The sequence below is a fragment of the Lagopus leucura genome, unplaced genomic scaffold, assembly GCF_019238085.1.
Source record: "Lagopus leucura isolate 7727_CA_CO unplaced genomic scaffold, USGS_WTPT01 Super-Scaffold_100002, whole genome shotgun sequence".
Taxonomy (NCBI): Eukaryota; Metazoa; Chordata; class Aves; order Galliformes; family Phasianidae; genus Lagopus; species Lagopus leucura.
In genome coordinates, this window is record NW_024962263.1 from 43,567,724 (window position 1) to 43,589,585 (window position 21,862).

The 21,862-nt window shown below is 40.1% G+C and overlaps 1 protein-coding gene across 3 annotated transcripts in view; it reads left to right on the top strand.

The window, feature by feature from the left end:
• DLGAP1 (DLG associated protein 1) overlaps positions 1-21,862 on the top strand; it is a 225,454-nt gene that overhangs the window by 138,251 nt on the left and 65,341 nt on the right. For 2 of the 3 annotated variants that reach the window (XM_042870217.1, XM_042870218.1), the window contains 2 exons: positions 65-242; positions 2,455-2,695. In XM_042870217.1, the coding sequence (XP_042726151.1) occupies positions 65-242; positions 2,455-2,695 (419 nt within the window). Of the gene's footprint in view, positions 1-64; positions 243-2,454; positions 2,700-21,862 lie in introns of all 3 variants that reach the window. The other variant, XM_042870219.1, reaches the window with a different exon arrangement.

The following is a 21,862-nucleotide window of genomic DNA, read 5'->3' on the forward strand; positions in this document are numbered from 1 at the left end:
TTTCTTTCTTTCTTTCTTTCTTTCTTTCTTTCTTTCTTTCTTTCTTTTCCTGCAAACCTCTCAGGATATCCAGTGAACACTCGCCAAAGCTTCAGATCCGGAGCCACAGTTACCTGAGGGCAGTGAGCGAAGTCTCAATCAACAGGAGCTTGGACAGCCTGGACCCTGCAGGGCTGCTGACATCCCCCAAGTTCCGCTCACGCAATGAGAGCTACATGAGAGCCATGAGTACCATCAGTCAGGTGGGTGCATGCATCCAGGGCATCACTCTCACCAAACCAAGTAGAAACTCTGTTTTGCTTAAAATAGACTCAAGCTATTGCATGCTACATGCTTTCAAAACATTTATTTTCTTTTTTTAATATTTTCACGCAGTTTTGTTTGTGAGAATGCAACATCTGTTAATGCCATAGCCTTCCTTTTGCAAAAGGATAAGTGGAACAATATGCAGTTTGTTTGAAGCAGAAGCAGTCTGATCTTTTATTTACCTTTTCCAAAAGCAGGTGCTCATTAGCAGTGTCTTTATACATGTGTCTTAAGGATCTGGTCTGAAATCAAATTCTCTAAACATCCCTCAAAAAGTCATATAGAAGCTGATTGTAATGCTAAAGGAAAATGAATTCCACAGTATTTTGTGTTTTACAATTCTTACAAGAATATTACTATATTTTCAAAGCTTTTGTTATCCTGTTGTATACATCAGAGTTGTATACATCCTGAGTGCCTCTGAACTTTTCACCTTCATAGTACAAGTATCACAGAATATTTTAAGTGCAGAGGTCTGCTTATGTTATTGACCAGAAGTTCTGTAAGACTCTTCTGTGTTCATTCTAATCTAGAAGAACAAGAAGTCCCACTTATTCAGTTTATGAATTTTTACATCATAAAGTAGTCTCTCCTTGCCTACAATATGCTTGTGCAGTTAATTTGGCCAGGGACAAATCTGAAAGAAGTGCAAAAGTGCCAGCATTTCACAAGGCAGTGGGACAGTAGTTCATCTGCTAAATCCTGTAGCTCCTTGGTGTGACTTTTGGCTTGTTTGCTTAAGCGCATCATTCAGATCAATCTCTTGGATAAAATAACTTTGTTAAGCAGGTCAAGAAGCATAGCAGACAGGATTTGTGATGCTGTGATTCCCTTTAACATTGGAATGTCAGATTACCAAATGTCAAAAAAAAGCAAGTGATGTTATTGATAGTAAGACTTCAGCTGTAACAAATGTATGAGGCATTCAGTATGAATTTGTAGTTTGAGTTTCTGTGATATTTTTTCTTTGGACATTGTAGCTTGAGGTTATTCACCTATGTATAATATAATGAAGCACTTTGCATAAGGGTTGATGCTCTAGCAGAAGGGTTAGGATGTATCTAAGAGAAGCAGCATGGGAATGAAAGCCTCAGAGGAAACTATGTGAACATTAGGTTAGCTTTCTTATTTAGCTGGACACAAAGCTCTTAGACAAAGCTGCCTGTCAAAGAATTAGTGCCATTTGTCAGTATGAATAAGAAAATATTTTTTAAAGTCTTAATTCAGAAATGTTTATGCAGGGATATCACTGTCCTCCACCATTTTCTATATCATGTACTCTCTGTGATCTTTCCATACTATTTTAAGCAACTTCCCAGTGATAAAACAATATGTTCTACTTTTTAAGATTTCCTTTTTCGTTTATGTGTACAAATTACTTGGCATAATGCTTTCCTTATTAAGAGCCATCCTATTTTTTTTCTTTCACTCTAAGTCTTACCTTCTAGAATGTTGGTTTTCTGCATGCCTGAAAAACAGCAAAACCCTTAAGTGATGTTTTTTGTGTGTGTATTTCCTACAGTGATAATCATTATGCTTTAATGCCAAGCTCAGGACTCAGTTATGAGTTTAGAAATATAAGCATCCATTCATATATAAGCACAGATAAGTGATTTTCAGGTTCGCAAGATCTGCAGCAAAGCTGCATACCTTTAACTGTTCTTGAACTTGTGTGGAGTGGAAGTCTTTGTCACCACCTAGTGTATGCTCCACAAAGGGTCTAAAGTTTCCCTGGCACATTTCAGCTCTCAAAGGAGTCAGCCAGAATATGTAGTTATACAAAGATTTCCTCCCTGCAGCAAAGCTCCTTCCCATACCAGCCTCCTCTTTCCCACTATTTATTAGTGTGTCTGCACTTAAGCTTCCAGCCCCTCAGCTCTGTCACTGTCACTGCCTTTGGCTTGCATTGATTGTCCCAAGGTTAAGCTGACCTTTATTTTTTTCAACCATCAAAGAAAGTGTGATTTTTGTTTTTCAGTGTAATGGTCGTAATTGTCAGAGCTTCATCTTCCTGAGCTGAGGAAAGCCAGGCGCTTTTATGGAGACACAGCTTCCCACTGGTCTTGGCTGGAATCGAGGGCTGAAATAAAAATCTCTGCATAAAACCTCTACTTTTCGCATGCTGAACCTGATTATCTTTGCCCACAGGTGAGTGAGATGGAGGTGAATGGTCAGTTTGAGTCCGTCTGCGAATCAGTGTTCAGTGAGCTTGAGTCTCAGGCAGTGGAGGCCCTGGACCTGCCAATGCCGGGCTGCTTCCGTATGAGGAGCCACAGCTATGTGAGAGCCATTGAGAAGGGCTGCTCCCAAGATGATGAGTGCATATCACTGCGGTCGTCTTCTCCCCCGCGAACAACCACTACAGTGAGGACCATCCAGAGCAGTACTGGTGAGTAACAAGATGGGAAATGCACAGGGGTGACAAAAATGAAGGTACCTTTCTGTGCAGCTCTGTCAGCTCAGCCATCAGATCTCTTCCAGACCCAAACCCTTGAGTCCATTTCAGCAGGGAGCTGGACTGAGTAATCAGCTTGAAACTAGACACTGACCCAGACTGATGCAGTTGTGTTGTTTACTGTGTCCAAGCTAATTTATTCTGTGCTCAGGGCACACAGAAGGGAAGTCCAAGGTCATATCTCCTCCTGCTCTCATCCCCAGAAGAGCAATTGCAATTTAGCGAGGCTGAGTAAGAAGGCTGTGGGCTAGCAGCTCTGCTGGCTTTCACCAGCAAAGGAGGGTTCCTCAGCTGAATTTTGCTTTGAGAGATGTTGTGCTTTCTGTAAGTTGGAAGTTACTGGGTGTACTGATTAGCAGCTGGTACAACTCTTTAGCTGTATTATAGGGTTGGAAATGAAGGAGAAGTCTGCAAGACAAAACATGCATGTTCACACCTTGTTGTTACTCCTTCTACAGCAAAAATGACTCAAGGAGAGGTTTGGATCTAAATATGAGAGATATAAGCACTTCTCAGAGTTGCTTTTCTTTTGGAAATAACCACGATGAATTCCAGATACTGATGACAGAATTAGTGCTTTGTGGGAAAGAAAAGCAAGTTAGAAACCAAAATCCTAATCCATCTCTTGTATTCAGAACAGCAAGAGGCAGGAACCATTGCGTGCATGTGCTCTTTGTCAGAGAATAAGGGACGGCATCTTTCTTCCAGCTCCTCTGCTTTACACAAACTTCATTTACTATTCATGTACTCTTCGTATTTATAACTAATATTTACTGTTACAGTTTTTCACTGTGCCCACTATCTCTCTTCCAGGTTCTGTAGCTTCTGTTTTCGGTATTCTCAACTTTTGTTTTTTTATCTCCTGTCTTCCAGCGGCAGTTTTTTGTACATTGCAGGTTCCTAATCTCTCATTCAAGTCTTTTTTATAAAGCCTCTTGTCAATTGGTTTATGTCATCAAAGGATGCCTTCAATCCTTTTAACCAAAAATGTTCAGCTTAATTCATGATTTTTCTAAAAGTAACAAGTCTAAGTACTGTTGGAAATACATTGGCAATACATGACAGGCATCAAGCATTCTTAACAAATGCCTCAGAGGAGTTCTCGTCTAATTCACTCACCATTAAGAAATAGCGTTTGTCTGACAAAATTTCTTCTGCAAAGTAGTGCTTGCATGCATGAAGGGTTTGCACCACACTACAAAGACAGGATTTACATAGGGTGTGTGTTACTTCATTGCAGGGCTTTAGCTTGTGTCAAACGTTTTGAGGCAAAAGCTGAAGGATGGGGATTTTTGAGTATTTCTATCTGTGGATCACCATGGCCATCTCTTCATTTATTTGTGAATAATTTTATTAGTTTTTGGGGTTTTTTTTAATAAAATAGCTGTTCATTAATCCGTGAGACAATAACTTCAACCTTTATTTAAGAGTTTGTTTCTGTCACTTAGAATAACAGTACTCCTGTTTGGGGATGCATGGGGGGTATAAAAGGGGTGTGTAAGTGGAGAAGGGGGCTGTATGCACCAACCAAATGTACTTGGAAAACCCATAAGAGGAAAATATTTATTGTAAATTGTCTCTGGTTCTTGCTGCTGTTTTGTAACGCAATTACAGAGTTCTGATCTCTTCTCTGGGTAGCTGGCTTTATTAAAAAATCTTAGGAACAAGGCTTTGTTATTGAAAAATGTAATCCACTGGGTCTATCTCGCGTTACTGCTTCTGTAGACAGCCCCTTCAAACCCAGAGAGATAAGTGATTTGCAGCTCTCTCCTTGGACATCCATTGAGGCATTAAGAAACTGCTGCAGATACATTTTCTGCTGTGGGAGTTTTACTGAGTTATGTTTCTCATTTTTTTAATTCTTGGACTCCCAAAGGTCCATGCTTTGTGTTGGTATTTCAGACATCTTTTATTACCTTACTTACATTCCTTCATCCATTTAATGAGGATTAGTGCTGAATTAACTCCATCCGAAAACATCTGTATTGACTACCTTGCTGTTGCCTTGACTGGGAAAGCAATCCTAGGAAAGACTTCTTTGATTTCTAATAATACTGGCCTCAATAAAATAACAAATTATATGGCAGTGAGGCAGATACAAAGAAAGAAGGAAGAGAACTGTCTTACCTCTACTAAGGTGATGTTTCAAATGCTTTTGTGGGAGACATAGGGGATAACTATGATCTGAAGTATGGATTTAACATCCCCTAATGAGAGAGCTGTCCTCCAGAAACACCTCTGCCTGTTCAGCCGAGGGAGGTTTCTTTCATCAGCAATAGATCTTTCCTCAGGGACTTGACTTCTCATTCACTAATGCTCAAAGCTGTGATCATACAGTAATAGTGGGAATTTGTTTGACTGCTGATAGTACAAGAAAATGCCAGCATGATGGCAACTGAAGAGAAAAAATGCCATCTGCATTCAAAACTATTCCTCCAAAGAAATGGCCCACAGACTTCCAGGGCATCTGAATAAAAATATTGAAATAAATGTATGCTACAGTGGTAGCTGCCTTAGGTTCTAATTTCCTTTTACCACATACGTTCTAAAATTATTGGCACACCATCTTTTGGGTTCCTGGTCACCTCTGTGGCCTGCTCTGATCTTCATGCAGCTGCAGCAGCATGGTGAGGTGACTGCACCTGGCTTCCGTGTGCATCTGGGAAGAGAGTACTTCATTCATAAGGCAGTCTTGTAGGCTAGGTATTGTTTTATTCTTGGTTTTAAGAGAAGGACTATGAAATGAGAAGAGAAAATGTGAGTTTACCGTTTAATGTGGTGGTAGCAATGCCTGGGAAAGAAGTGCCCCATCACAACCTTACCATGCTGGAGGGCTAGGAAGTTGAAGAGGTCCAGCCACCCCAGCTGGCCTCAGAGCTGGGCTGTGCAGGCTGAAAGCTCCCGCAGCCCCAGGGTGCTACCATATGTTGTGCAGCATAGCCTGTGCTAAAAGTTACTACCCATATCATTTGGGCTCTTCAGAGGAGCTTAATGAGGTGTGAATTAGTACATAATTTGATCCCTGGTTATTTGCAGATGCCACCATTGTAGCTGAAACTCTTCGGCCAGCAGATTCAGACACTAAACAGGCAACATTTTAAGAATTTCAAATGCTTTTAAATCATTTCAATGTGCCTAAAGAATATAGTGATTAAGAAACAATAACATTTTAAGGTAGTCTAAAGAATATCTCCTGTCTGACTTGTACAATGTAGGAAAACCTTGTATATCCTGTTTCTAAAGCATGCCTGTGCAGCCATGCACTCTCCTTTGCAGCACAGATAAATCATGTGGTGTTGTGAGGGCTCAAGCATTAGCATATGTGGATGCAAATACATGATTAAGACTGGATATGTTTACATTGAAAATGTCACCTCTGTAGCTGAGCTCAAGCAATAATATCAGGAAATAATCTGCATGGATTGCATTAGGCATTTTTCAATATCTAACTTACGTACACTTAGATAAACAGAAATATCAGAATTATCTGCAGCAATGCCATCTGGTGATTCCCAGTAATATTACACTTCATATTAAAAGCAAAGCAAACAAAAATCCCAAGGAAATCATGCTGTGCAGCCAGCAGGTTAGAGAAGGACTGAGAGTTATCGCAGTTTATGCTAATTATGGGGCTTCAGCTGAGCAAGCTGTTCTCCTTCCGTTCTCTGGAACATCTGACCAAGAGGGGTCAGGTACTTTGTGGAAAATCTCTAAGGGGCTGCCTAGCCAATTGGGGAAAAAAAAGCAAATGGCATTAAAAATAGACTTGTGCCAGGTGGAATTCAAGAATAAAATCAAAGCCTGTGGAGAAGGATGCTGGAACTGACTGTACCCCAGCTGTGTCCAAGCTCTTTGGGACTCTTCAGGACTGTCCTTTCAAAGACCGTTCTGTCCAAAAAGAAACAAGGAATGAGGATTTCAAATTTGGTTTCCAAATGAAGCCAGGGTTGTTTTCTGGATTTGTACCAAAAATGAAAGTATCTCTGCAGAAAGCTTGAAGAAATACAGTGAAATTAAGACCTTCTGCAGATGCTGAACCTAAAAATAGATTTGGAGTGTTAGAAAACTGTTTGACAAAGAATTTATATGGTTCATTTCCTCTGTTTCCCTGAGTAATCCTGACATGCAGTGTGCCTTTGGATCCACTATCAGATTGCTTAAACCAGCACTTAAGAATGTTTTCCTTTACTAATGAAGAGCTGACCTTGGAGAAGAACACTGTTTCTAATTTCAGAGGCATCTGACTGTAGCTTGAGCAAGTTTCATCTTCTCTATCCCAAAAGTTGGCTTTATGAATTTTAAGATCCACATCACCCGTGCACATACATGCACACACACATACACACAAAATGTTTTTGAAGCTGGTGGAGGTTTTTAATGAGAAAAACTGAGACCACAGCTCGTGCTGAAAAATTTCTAACTGACTTGAAGCATGATGCTGGCACTCATGGAAACTGTTCTGATGAAAATTGCCTGAGACGGGGGCAGGGTTGAGATATGAGAGTCAGCCCTGGAAATGTTAGCTGTACTCAACACTTGGCAGGTTGGTTTGTGTGCTGTGTAATTTTATGCTGAGGTTAGGAACTGAAATAAGTCTGATAAATTCTGTTTTACCTTTTGGGCATACAGAACTCTGTGACCAGGAAGATGGGATTACTGGAATAAATATTATATGGGTCCCTACTTGAGAAATGCTTGGTAGTTACAGCTGTTTGCCATTTAAGCAGTGTCAGGCATTGGGATATATTATACCAATTTTTCAACTTCCTTCCTCATTTTGGCTCTTTTCTCTGACTATAAATACTGAATTTAATCTTTAAAACTCTTAAGTTGCTTGGACTTGTGTTGAGACATTCCCAGGACTTAGAAAGACAGCCTTAAGCATTTAAAACTGTGATCTTAAAATGTCACGAAGGACTGTGTTGGTCTTACTTTGTGGACATCTCCAGAAGCAAAAGACGATTCTACTTTTGTTCAGATAACACCCGTGTGGTTGACTTCTCCATTTGTCCTTGTATGTCTCCAAAGATAAAAGTTGCACAATGTTTCCAGGCTGCCTCTTCCAGCACTGAACTACATTGCAGTGTGATTTTTTTTTTCTTAAAAATAACTAGAATTTCCCTTGTGCAACTTGTGCCCATTATCTCCTGTCCATTTTTAGTGCATATCTGACAAATGCATGATTCAGCCTTCTCCATAACCACTCATCCAGAGCCTCCAGACTGACAAATCTACCTTTCAACCTGTATGGGTACATCATGCTCCAGACCTCCTACCTCTGTCAATGTCCTCTTTGTGCTGGGACTCTTGTACTGAGAGTGCCATAGCGGGCACAGACCACAGATGTGCCTCCCTCAGACTGCAGGCTGTGCTTTGGCCAAGATTGCACATCAGATATCCTTTGCACAAGGATATAATGCTGATCGTCCTTCAGCCTGCTGTGCTATGGGACCCTGCCAGCTTTTTCTGATGCTGGGAATAGAACAGCCATCAGACTTGTAGGTTTGACAGTGTCCACTGAAGCAGAAAAAAGCATGGTGTTTTTTTTTTTCAAAAGAAGGAGATATTTAAGAGAAATCTGTCATTTGATCAAAAGAGCTTTTAAGGAGGAAGCCTATTGGCAGTACAAATAGAGGAAGATGCAGTGATTAGTTACATGAAATGTTTCGTTATTTATTAGTATTGTTTTAACAATTGTACCAAGATGAAAAATACTTTGGATATCCTTTGCATATTTCTGAGTGGAATGTGCCTAAATATAGTGCCTAAGTATATTCTGCAACTTATCAATATTTCTTGATTATGTTGCATACACAAAATTGATAATCATTTCACGTCATTTCAACCTTTTACTCAGCAATGGTGAGGGCACACCTCAAGAACTGTGTTCGTTTTTGGGCCCCTCACTGCAAGAAGGACATCATGGCTCTGGAGTGTGTTCGGAGAAGGGCAACAAAGCTGTGACAGTTCTGGAGCACAAGACTTATGGGGTGCGGCTGAGGGAACTGGGATTGTTCTATCTGGAGAGGAGGAGGCTCAGAGGAGGCCTTGTTGCTCTCTGCAACTCCCTCAAAGGATGTTGTAGTGAGGTTGGGGGTTGGCCTCTTCTCCTGGGTAAGGGCAATAGGACAAAAGTTAATGGCTTTAAGTTGCACCAGGGGAGGTTGCGGTTGGATATGAGGAAACATTTCTTCTCAGAAAGAATGATTGGACACTGGAACAGGCTGCCCAGGGAGGTGGTGGAGTCACCATCCCTGAAGATCTTCAAAAAACATTATAAATGCGGCACTGAAGGACTTGGATTGATGGACAGCATTGGTGGTAAATGGATGGTTTGACTAGATGATCTTAGTGGTCTTTTCCAACCTTAATGATATGATGACATGACTCAATTTGCGTTGTTCTCCCTTTAGCAGTATGGATGATTGAATAAGGGTTTGAGTTCTGCATAGGTGTTATAAGGTGTATGACTATCTGGGTTGTCATAGAAGGGTCCAGAGGCCCAGTTAGATGGAGACTTCTGTTGAATGACTCCAGAGAGACAATTCTGTCCCACCATATTGCCCCTCACTACTACTGGTATGTAGGTGCTGTAGGCACCTGACCTGGAGCCAGCAGCCATGCTCATCCCAGTATATTGAAGTGTCTGAGCGTTCACAAAACATACCGAAAGGTATTACAAGTCATATAGTAATTTGAAAGTTGCTGTGTTGTCTAAGTAATCCATGTCTAAAATCTCATTAACTGAGACTTTTTTTTAAACCTATAAACAAACATGAAACCTTAATGACTTTGCCACAATCTGAAAAGCAGTGGTTAAATCAACTGTCTCTCCTTGTTTCTGCCAGACTTGTTTGTCCTGTGTTGAGAAGCCTGGGCTGGCTGAATGTCTCCCTCTACATCTCTATCACCAGGAAACTCAGGTGCTGGGCCATGTTGATGTGACTTCATGGCACGTGGTTCTAGCAGTAGATCTCATTGGTGGCCTCGTGTTCTGGGGGATAATGTTTTCTGACTTGCAAGCAGGAGTAGGGTATATGAAATATGTCTGGAATTACATATGTCTTTGAAGTATGCCTGGAATTACATTGCAAGGAAGCAGATTTCCCACAGCAGCATTGACTTATAATTACACATAATAGGTAAAATGTGAAGCAGAATATAAAATAAACCCACAGTCTGTTTCCACTTAAAGATAATATAACCTTTATCCAAAGTGCTGTGCTTGGAGGGCTGGTCATCACTCCAAAACAACAGAACCCTGAGCATTAGATGTACGTTGTCCTTTAGCTGAGATGTCAATAACTAATGAAGGGCAAATCATTGAGTTGTCACTTAACAGAGCAACAAAGATGTGAATCTTTTCTTTGTTTTGAATTATTTTAAGTGCAGTGTTTTTGTGACGGTGGTGACAGAAATGAGATGGATTAGTAATCTGAAGACATGACCCAATTTATATAATGCAATCACATTTTCAGTAATAATTAGTCTATTTTAGGAAAATAATACGAATGTGATTGGTTTTAACTGCTGTTCTTTAGGAAAGCAAGACTTAGGCCTCTTTCCTGAAGGGGCTATGCTTAATTAATCCATCTGAAAAATCAGAAGCTCTGAAGTGTGTGCAGAGATGTAATGAACTCTTTTGTGCTGGTACACTGTTCTTACTGCACTGCTTTGTACAATGCTCAATTTCAAAGCACCACTCAGATGCTCAGTTTGGAAAGCACCTGATGTTATCTTGCAGACACGGACAGTCCAGCTGCCATTACAGCCTAACAGTCCCTTTTATCAAAGGCAGCTGTAGGCAGATGCAGGTAATCTGTTCTAATGCTGCAATCTTTGTCTGGCCTCCAGCAGAGAAGAATAGGTGTGTTGATCTTTGGAAATTGTTCTCTCTTACTGAATTTGGCTGTGGTCAGATGGGAGAGCACTAAATTGCATTCCACTCAAAATGCAGTAAGCCATCTGAGCAGAACAGTTCTTAGTGCTCTGATCAAGGAGTTGAGCTGAACTGTCAGAGGAGAGGAAAAAAAAAAAAGCAACTATAAATAATATTAGAAAATCCTCTGCTGTGACAGACCTCTTACTTATTCTACTGAAAAAGACACCTATTCTTCATCTCTGTACATTCAAGACAATGATAACTTGATTTTTTATTTTTTTTTCTGTAATGACTTCAAATAAATTCTGTGCTTAGCGAAAGTAAAGTGTAGACTACATCCCTCTGGGAAGGCTTAGATGGAAGTTAGAATGCTGTAATAGCATAACAAAATAAAGACTGGCAGGCTTTTTGTTTAAACAAAGCAGGCTATTTCTGCTTTGGAATTCCTTGCTCCTGCTTGCTTTTGCTAAACCCTCTTTGCACAGGGTGTTACCTGTAATCCTGAATTTTGCTAAGAGTGAAATACAGTTAAGCACATTTGTGGGTGAAATAAAGCTATGGTTTTAGCAAATCAAAAATACACAAACTGCAGTATATTCAAACCCATCCAGGAATGACTAGCCCCAATCTGATTGCCTCAGGAATTCTAGAGAGAATCTGCAGCTTTCCATTTTGTGTACAGTGTATTTTACACACAAGTGAAAGAATTAACGTTTGCTCCATCCCACAGTCATACACTGTCTTATCTCACATAGTTCTCTGAATTCTGACATGATTTCTATCATTTGCCCCTTCAAATAAACATGAAAACACAGAGGAAGAAGCTATTCAGAGTGAAGGAGGTAGAGTTAGGGAAAGTATTGAATCTGTGTCGGAAGCTCTGATAATACCTTTTGCAAGGTTGCATGCCCTCATTTAGGTGAAGCCCATTATCTTGATGTTTAATTCCAAGGGAGCTGCCTTTGTCTTTATTCACATCTCTTTGTACCAGCTCTTTCTTTCTTTGGGACACTGCTACAGAAAAGCTAGATCATGTTAAAAGTGATGTTAATGCAGAGCTAATACTTGTTCTCTGTTCAGAAAAAGGAGAACAAATAAGGACAAGAAATTAGTTAAGATTTCCAACATTCTCCTTTCCCAAACCTTCCTCTCGGACTTCATCCACAGCTGAAGAACCAAGCTGCATTAGCATAAAGTATAGAGCATCATTCAGTGTAAGAGAACGGTTGTGTTTAAACTCGCTTCAGCTACCTGTGGGCCATTGACATCTGTTTGGGTGCAGCATACTTCCACATATCAGACCTGGCATTGTAAATCAAAATGCCCTCAACTCATCTGATTTACTTCCCCAGCCATTCCCTTTTCTGGACTTCACGTATGTATGCAGCAGTCCTGAAAGCCTTTTGCTGTTTCTGTCAAAGCTTGCTGAGAATGAAAATTTGTGTCTCTTTTATGATCAGTGTCTGAAAATTAGTTAAGAAGGCTCACACTAAGTATAAATCTGGGTCTCGCATCTTGTGATCTCTGGTGAGGTTGTTGAGTAATAGATGTAGGGTAAAGATGTTCTGAGTCTGAAAGCATGTGGGTTTTTAATGCAATAAATCTAATAAAATATAATAGCCTACCCCCACAGATTTCAGGTGACATGTACCAATGGAGAAAACGTCTGAAAATAAATATGAGCTAGAGATATCTTTCAACATAATATCTTTTCCTAGTTGGATAGACCTTTCATTGGAAGGTGATGAGTCTGAAGGGTAAGAAAAGAGATGTGGGAGAAGAACAAGGAAGGAACTAACTTTCAGCAGCAAAGAGGGTCTAGAATTGTTTCATAAAACAGAAATATGTCCTGTATTTCAAAAACCACTCATTCAACAAAATGTAGAATCGGTAATATCTTTCCTTGCACAGCTCTTTTGAGTTTTTCCAAAATGCTTCTACTTCTCTTTATTCCTTCATCCCATATTAATTACTATGTAGGCAAGATGGAGATGTGCTACCCAGCACATTATGTTGGTACCATTTGATCCACCAGAGTAACCAGTTGTTGACACATTTTAGAGCACATTTTCTGGTTGTGATGAGTCTCCAATTCCTCTACAGGCAGGAGATAGAGAAGAATATGAGATGGTCATTGAAGTAATTGCTTCCAGAATCCCTTCAGTGCCTTTATAAGGCTGATGTAACAAGTGAATGGAAAGTAACAAACGTGATAGATTAGAGTAGGCACTGGACAGCTTAAAGAACTTTGGAAATTAGTGGGGCTGGAGCACAAGTGTTGGAATTTCATCAAGTGGATGCTAACTCTTTCTCCATCTGCTTTCTAGATACATTTTTTAATACTTTAAATACAATATTGCAGATCTGAACAGTGTGTTATAAGTCTGCAGAAGTGAGACTGTAAATTTTGTTAATTGAGGGTCTAATTGTGAAAGGTGCTGAGTGTCCTTAGCTGCCAGCATCATAGAATCGGCTCATAATTTACATATGCCTGATGTCTCAGAAACATCTGGCTCTTCTGTTTCAGTGCAAGAGCCTTAACAACTGGAAGAATCCAGATCAGGGGTATGAATCTGTTGGAATCCAGCTTATGATATTTAGTTAAAGATACAGTTGTAAGAATGTCTAGACTTCTTCTGACAAAAACTCAAATCTTGCAAAGAGATCCTAGGGAGCAGTGTAGAAATATCTTGTAAAACATAGTTTCTGAGCAATCATTTCAAGTGCTGGTTTTTGTTTTCCATTAGAAAAGGTGAGATTTTGCTTTCCTAGAAAAGATGAAATTCTAAGGAATGGCAGTGGTGTAAATATTACCTTTTCTCTGTCATATAAAAATGGACCAAGTTGTAGCACAAGAAAAACTGATTTTTAACTAATATCAAGATTGTTTCTGCTATACTCATAAATAGAAGAGGTAGGAAGAGTCTCTGTCTCTTTCTTTTTACCCCCAAAATTAGCAAGGATATTGTGTTTAGCAAGATGAGGTGGAACAATCCCAGGTACCTTTCATTTGTTCCTCATAAAATTATGATGTGAACTGACTACCGACACCGTATTTCATGTATGTCTGCTAAACAGTGACCAATCAACCAACAGGTCCCTATTAAAGAGATTCTTCCTACTTGTACTGCAACAACATGCACTGACTACCAGCCATCCGTGTCTTCTCCTCAGTGTGTTGATTGGTACACATACCTCCTTTGCATCACTTTAGAAAAACTGGCTACCTTTGTCAGCTGAGGAGGAGAAGGAGGAGGAGGAAAGGAAGCTTTACTCCATCTTCAGCATGCATGGGGAGGAGTCAGGGACCCTTTCAGGTTGGCATCCTGGCCAATACCTATGCAAAAACAGAAGCATAGAGGTCTTTATTTATCCCAAGTTAGAACCTGTGTAATTGCAAACTGTTGCCAATAACTATAGGTAATCTCCAAAAATAAGCAGTGTGGTTATCCAGTAACTTCAGTATAGTAATTCTGGACTTAGGATATTAATTATAGGTAAAGGATTAGGCATATCCATTGGTCTGAATTTCCACTTTCAAAACCACATCTCTTTTTCTCGCTTTCAAAGTGAAGTTAACTTCTGCAGGGCTCAAGGCACTGTCAACTTCTGACACTGAAGTGTACTGGCTTCATTTGGCAGCATCTGGCAGCATCTTTTACATCTACATTTTCCTCTTGAAAAATCTATTATTGTTATTGGAGCATGACATTGTTCTTCTTAGGAGAGAGAAGAAGCCTAGGGAAATTATTAATTCAAGCTGTCAGCAATATCTAGCTCATTCATATTGTTATGAAAAACATTTTACTTTTGAAATAAAACTGGTGCACGTTTGCTTTCTGTAAGCAGGAAGAAGTAGGCATCTTTTTACTGGGGCATTTTATAGAGATTTTGCAAAAAACAAATTAACATGTATCTTTCTCAGAGTGCAGTAAGTCACACAGAAATGGTTTTTCTTCAACATGGGGGAATGTTTTGCATTTCTCAAACCAGCTGAAGTGAAAAGAGACTCACGTTGCAAAAGTGGTAAAAGTTAAACTACTTTGTAGAATGAGGGCTGCAAATGTTTCATGTGCTGCTGATGTACCAGGTATCTGCCAGTCAGCTTTCCACTTTGCACTTTAGCTGCTTTGCTGATTCTTGTCAGTTTGTCTGCCTAAAACATGTTTCTGTAAGGAATTTTGAATTTCATGCACTTTGATTTTTCTTTACTCTCACTGCAGCTTTCTGGTGCTGTCTCTACTGAATCCATATTTTAGTACTTGGCTGACGTTGAAGGCAACTGGCATGTCTTCCCCTAGATTTGTATTTACATTGTGGTTTCTCTGGCTCAGCCCATGCTGACTCCCTGCAGTAATCAAGCCTGAGCTGTTTGCTACGCTTGGCAGAAGGGGCTGGTTAATGAAGATTTGTTTGGAGACAAGCAGAAGCTAATAGGATAACTCATTCACTCAATAAACACTGCTGTTTAGTAAACTATATCTGATGACCTCATGACACTCTTGTCAGTCACCTCACTTCTGCCAGGCTATTTATTCTGATTTTTACAGACAGCTGTTCTCCAGCCATTACATAACACTGTTTTGGAGGAAAAAAACAGTAATGTATCTGTACTCATTTTTATCACATATACTTTTATTTTTCCATCTTTTCCTGACTATGAAAAATTCAGATATGTTTGAGTTTATCAGACAGCAACACTTCCAGCACACAACTGACTTCTCCTTGAATGAGCTGTATGCGGTTGACAGTTTCACCAAAACTCAGGGACTACCAACCAGTAGTGCATAACTATATATTATGAAGCAAATTTAGGATGTTTAGAATCACAGAATCACTAAAGTTGAAAAGAACTCCAAGATCATCCAGTCCAACCACCCACCTACCACCAAAATTTTCCCACTAAACCATGTCCCTCAGTACAACATCTAAGTGTTTCTTGAACACCTCCAGGGATGGTGACTCCACCACCTCCCTGGGGAGGCTGTGCCACTGCCTCTCCACTCTTTCAGAGAATTATTTTTTCCTAACATTTTTGTAATATAACGCTACAGAGAGAGGCAGATTAGCATCTGCTTTTGTCTAAAAGATGTAAACTGGAATATAAAAATTACATATCATGAAAGTGTTCGCTGTATTGGGTTCTGTGGCATGTACAGAAAAAATTAAAGTATTTATTTTACGTCACGTGAATGGTGACCTAGATGCCCAAGGCACATCAATTAATTACAGCATACAGATATCTGGAGATGGTGTTGTCACAAGACATTTAATTGTGAATTTCTATCTCTACAGCCACCTTTCAAATACAGCTGCCTCCTCTGGATTCATATCTGTTACATTCATATTTTGTGTCTTCTAAATGCAATCTCATATCATAATACTACTGGACTGCATCTCTCTCAGCTATTCACATATGTTCTAATCAATCATGGCTGCAACAATAATTATTTTCTCTAAATTTTGCCTATATGATAATTTTCTGGTTTCTCTCCATTTCACCCTTCTGTGCATTCCAGTCAGATTGGCAGTTGGACAAACTAGGCAGCTTCCTCACTCAGGTGCCATTGCCAGCCATGAGGGCATGTTCCATGGAAGGTGTCAGGGAGCAAAGTGGAGATGATGTGTCACAGCTCTGCCAACTCAAGAGGTTGTCCAGAACCCCGGGATCATTTTCTTTTTCCTTCTTTTCTCTGGTTCACTTAACAATTATTTTATCAGTTAGAATAACAGTTGAGGCCGTCTCAGCAGACTGGATCTGTGTGGCTCATGGTAGTACTGCAGCTAAGATCCCCCACCCAGGCATGAACTGTGAGATCATTCTGTCTACAACATCTGTAATAGGAAGAATGGGTACCAATCATATGCTAAACACAGCATTTTTTTCTCTCGCTTCTTTGAACAGTATAAGTTATCTCTCAGATAAGATGTTCCTTTCCATAGTGTCTTGCTTTTGTTTCCTTTTCATATGGCTTGTGTTGATAATTAGAATAACTGCATAACTGTTTCTGATTTTTGGAAACCAGGAGCTCTGGGAAGTTTTACACTGAGATACTCATGTAGCTGTACTCATTTTTGACTTCAGTATCTGGGTCAGCTGTTAGTCCATGGGCTTTCACCATTTCATTGTTGCTGATTCACTGCACTCAGTAGCATTGAGGACAGTCCCCCATTCTCATTAGGTTACATAGCCTATTCCTCCTTTCAGTTAGTAAGTCATGTGTATCCTCTCAGAATTATTTCACCTAACTAGGAATGCCACAGTAGGGCAGGTTGTGCCAGCAAAGAACCATTGCAGAGAGTATGGCTTGCAAGCACAATTCTTGAGATTTAGAAGGTTTTTGCAACTAGCGAAGGACAAATGTGTGTATGTGTGAAATTTGATGACTTCACATTTTGAAAATGAAAACTTCTTTTAAACAGAAGTTGCTGGGCTATTGGAGAACTGCTGGTAAAGCAATCGCAGAGCATCCTTCCACTGTCTGACTGAGAGGGGGTTGAAATTAACAGGTTGGTATAACCTGATCACCCACTTCTCCCCTATTTCTTTTTTTAATGGAATCTTCGCCCTGTATAGCCTAGATTGAACAAGTAGATTATTCAAGAATGTTCATTCTTGCCACTTGATGAATTTAATAGTGGAATAATAGCTAAATCTTATCCCGCATATAATTATGGCAAATTCTGCTGAGGGGATCAATTTTTTCCAGTCTTCTTTTTCCCTTTATCTAATCACACTCAGCAGGAAGCTGTGCCAGTAATCTGAGTGGTTTGGTTCCCTTTCATGATTATTCTTTCACAAAAATCTCTTTTTGCAGAAATTGTTACAAATACAGTACAATTACAGTATATTGTGCTCTTCCAACGTGTAAATAAAAAAAAATCTAAATTTAATTGGGGAACATAAGGCATGTATTTCACTCTCATGCATGGGTTGTGTGTCACAGGCTCAAGTTTTTTAATAGCAGCATGCGTATGTGCTGATTTGTCTCATTTGATTGCCTTTAGGGAACTCTCATTTCATTAATGGGTCAGAATTGGACTGAGAATCTAATCTTGCACAAGGTACCAAACTGCTAACTGTGTTTAAACAAAATACAATTACCCTAAAAAAATGAATTAAGCCTAGTTAAGATGATCTGAAGAGTTATGAAAAAAAAATTCTTTTTTCTCTTTTTATGTATTCTGACTGAATAATTAAGAATTCTTATTGAACACTGAAGGCAGTGCTGTATCTAAAGTGAGTTTTGCTCTGAAATAAAGATTTCCTAGATCATCCTGACTAGATATCAGAAGTAAGGCCATTACTTCATGTCTATTGAAGCTGAGCCAAGGATATCTGAAAATCACGCTCACAAAAAAATGGTGCAGGTGTGCTTAGTGCTACCTCCTTCACAGCCCGAGTGCTTCACGGGCTGTGATGCATGACTGTGTGATGCTGTAGCTCACAGCAGCCAAGGCACAGCTCTGAATTTCACAGCTGTAGCAAGTGCTGAGAACAAGCAGACCCAAGGAGAGAAGTTCATCTGGGTGGCCTTTATTTTTCATGCTCCTAAAACTCCATAATACCATCATTCCCCTCACTTGCTAAAATGAAAACTGCTCTCATCACATTTAGAGAGAGAGAAAGACATGCCTGGAAAGTACCAAGCAGCATAGAAAACACAACAGAGGTCATTATCTGCTGCACCTCCTGCTTCCAAGGAGACTGACATCTGATCCTGGAAACAAGGAATGTAAAATGATATTTTTGATTTAGAAGGCTAATAAAATCCTTCAACAGGTGCTCTACTTGAAATGTGCCCATTCTATTGCAGAGATTTGCAAATTTATTATTAAGCAATGTTTGTTTTCTTGAATGCTGCTGTTGTGCCCCAGTTTTGGCAATTTTTAGTTTGTCAGCTTTATTCAATCTTGAAAGACTTTTTTTTCATGAATTTTCCTGTTTTCATTACTTGCATCAATCAATTCCATTGTTTTTTACTGCTAATTTAGGGTGCAAATTAGTTCCAGGCAGAAAATTCCAGTCTGCATTGAAATTCCCCTGAAGTATACATGCTTGTGGTTTTGACAAAGGATCATTTCAAACTGAAATAAACAAGGACTGCATTGGAGGAAAATGCAAATCTAGGTCATATCTTTCCTAAAGACCAGTGACCAAAATGGATTCTTCCTCCTCCAACATTCTGCATTAGCATCAGCAATAAGCCCTACCACGCAATGCTGGAGCTATGTATGAATATCTGCTTCCCTCAAAGTTGTTTTGTAGCCAGCATTGCTTCCTAGTGAAGAGACTGAAGCAGAATGCAAATATTTACTGTCTTCCACAGTCATCTTTAATACGTAGCATGTTCAGGAAGATGGTTTTATTTCAGAAGCCGAAGATTCCTCAAAAAACCTTTAAAATACTACACCATGACAGTGTTCTTCATTAAAAAAAAAAAAAAAAAAAAAAGTTGCCATTCTTTTCTGAAACCTTGGAAGACAGATGTTCAAACAAAGGGCCAAGTTTTTGCCTGGAGAAACTACTCTGGGGAGCTGCAGGAGCAACATTCCAGGTAGACAAAGCAGATGAGATTACCTATAGACTGCCAGACTCTAAGATGGATGAGGAAGCATGATGATAGAACTGTGGTAGATGTTAGGAGTGTGGTGACTTGGTGAGGTGAGATGAGTGAGGTGAGAAGCCACAGAATGGAAAGTGTTAAATTGAGATCCCTAGGAGTACCTGCCATGGCCAGAGAGAGAATCAGCTGGGATAGGACCTCAAGTCCATCGTTGATTTGAGGTAGATCAGCCTCAACCTATTCCTTATATCGAGTTTCCCAGAAAGACCCAGAAAAGCTTTTAAATTCAGGAAGATATGTTTTATCAGACTGTAATCTCAAGTAGTTTTTTTAAATACAGGAATCTCAAAGTGACTTAGTAAGACTACACAGAAATTAAAAAAAAAAAAAAGAAAAATGCTGAGAAGTAAAATGCCACCTGCCCAAGGCATCCTTGCTTCCAGACCTGGCTTTGTGCAGCCTTATGGCTTTCTGAGTGGCATAGAAACATATAGAATTGAGTTGCTCAGTCTGCTCTGCTTCCAGGCAGCTTTTCTCTGATCCATCCTGAGCCCTGGCACAGCAGCCTCCACCAGAGCATTCCCTCATCCCCTGTTGCAATCACACTCTGGAAGGAATGTGGTGTCCAAACAAGGACCAAGCATGGCAAATGCCTACCATCCCTGCCAAGGAAATGTGGTTGGATCAGACAGAAGTGGGAGATGGGGCAGACAGAAGGTGAAAAAGCCTTTGGTAGGCATAGCAGGGGTACATAAGAAGCTGGAGGAACTGCTAAGGAGCCTGAGACCAAAAGCAGATGCTGAGAGCAGGAACCATTGGAGGGAAAACCATGATTTGGATGGCCAGAAAGTGTCTTGACTTGGGAAGGATGCCTAAGGAGCAGCTGATGGAACAGGAGAGTGAGCCTGGAGTTGCACAGAAGTGCTAGAGGAAAATAAATGGGAATAAAGTGGAAGAGCCATTAATTGGTGAGGAGAAGTGGAAGTGTGTGTTCCCTCATGGCACACTTGCCTTCAGAGCCTGGGTCTCCTTCCTGAGGTATCTCATCCTTCATTGGCAAATGTTCACAAGCATCTCATGTACGTCTCCCTGGAGTGACAGCCACAACTATCCATTACTCATGTGCTTCAGCCAGCAGTGAGGTGGGTTTCAGTTTCATAAGGATGCTCATAATTTTTAATGTGATGCTTCACAGTGAAAGTTTTTCTCTTTTTCTTTGTTTTCTCATGTTGCTTTTTGTAAACAGAGGAAATCATGCAACTGAAACGATTTTAAAAGAGCACAGTTAAAGTCATCACATGATTCATTCTTAAAGTAGAAAACCCTAGACTTAAATTTAGATTATTTTGATTCAGTCCTACACCTGTTCAATGTCACAGTCTTTGATTACAGGTCTTGTCCTATGTTTCCCAGAAGGTGCTTGCCTTCCTCCCTTAGTGGATAGGCTGGACCATGTTCGGGAGATAATCAGAGGTTGTCTGGGGATAAGAAATAAGGGAATCTGCTGTCTGCTGAGCCCAGGGTTCATTTGTTACAGAAGTCAGAAGGTGCGTACTACAGGAGACCTGGGACTTGCAGAAATAATGACGATCTCATAGTCAAATCCATGGAAAGCTGTCCCACTTCTGGCACAAAGCTCCTGTGTGATGTGAAACAAGTCATTTCCCTCTGATGTCTGCTTGCTTTGAGTTCTTATATTTTAGGTTTCTGGCTTGAGGTGCAGACTTAATTCATGGAGGTTCTCAGGTAGAACTGAAGTCACAGGGAGTTCTGCCTTGCATATAAGGAGTGATGTAATGCGCAAGATTAGGTAGCATCTCAGATTGAGCAGTCAAAATTCTAAGTAATCTTAAATTTAATTCCTTCTTATTTCCCTATCTCTGAAATGGGAGCAACTAGCCTCCCTTCTTCTTAGAAGAATGCCTCTGAAGTACAGTCATTCTGAAAGTAAAGATTAGCCACCAAGGAAAACAGTCATTCTGTCTTTTGGGTGTAGTGTTAGCTGTATTTAGTAGATCTATGGTGGGACTGTATGTTGAGTAAGCAGGAAAAGCCAACAAATGATAGCTGCTAGTCAGATGAGCATCGCTTATTCTTTGTACCAAGTCAGTAGCCATTTTGCATGGAAACAGTCAAGGAGGCCAAGCTTAGTCTTATGGGGGCTGCAGATTTTTAAATATTGAGTACAATGCTTCCATTGTTCTTATAACATCCTCTAGGAGGCTTATATGTTGTAGCTATATAGATTATATAGCAAAATATTTAATGCATATTTTATACCTAATCTTTTTGCTGTTTTCTTCCCCACCCAAATTTAGTTTGAAGTGTAGCTTCATGTCCCTGTGTGCACATTTTTGGTAGGACCTCCTGGACATGTATTTCGTTATCAGTTCTTCTCATAATGAGAATTGCTGTTTCCTGCATAAGTCATTTCAGCAATCATACGGTGTTCTTTCATCAGCAGAAGGTGCAAGGAGAGCTAAGAGTGCTGGGGAGTCCTGTGGGACCTGGCTAGCTCTGAGAGAGGTTTCCCCAGAATCACACACAGAATCACAGAATGGCCTGGGTGGGAAGGGACCTCAAGGATCATGAACCTCTAGCCCGCCCCCCCCCCCCCGACCAACCTCCCCATTTCATACTAGACCAGGCTGC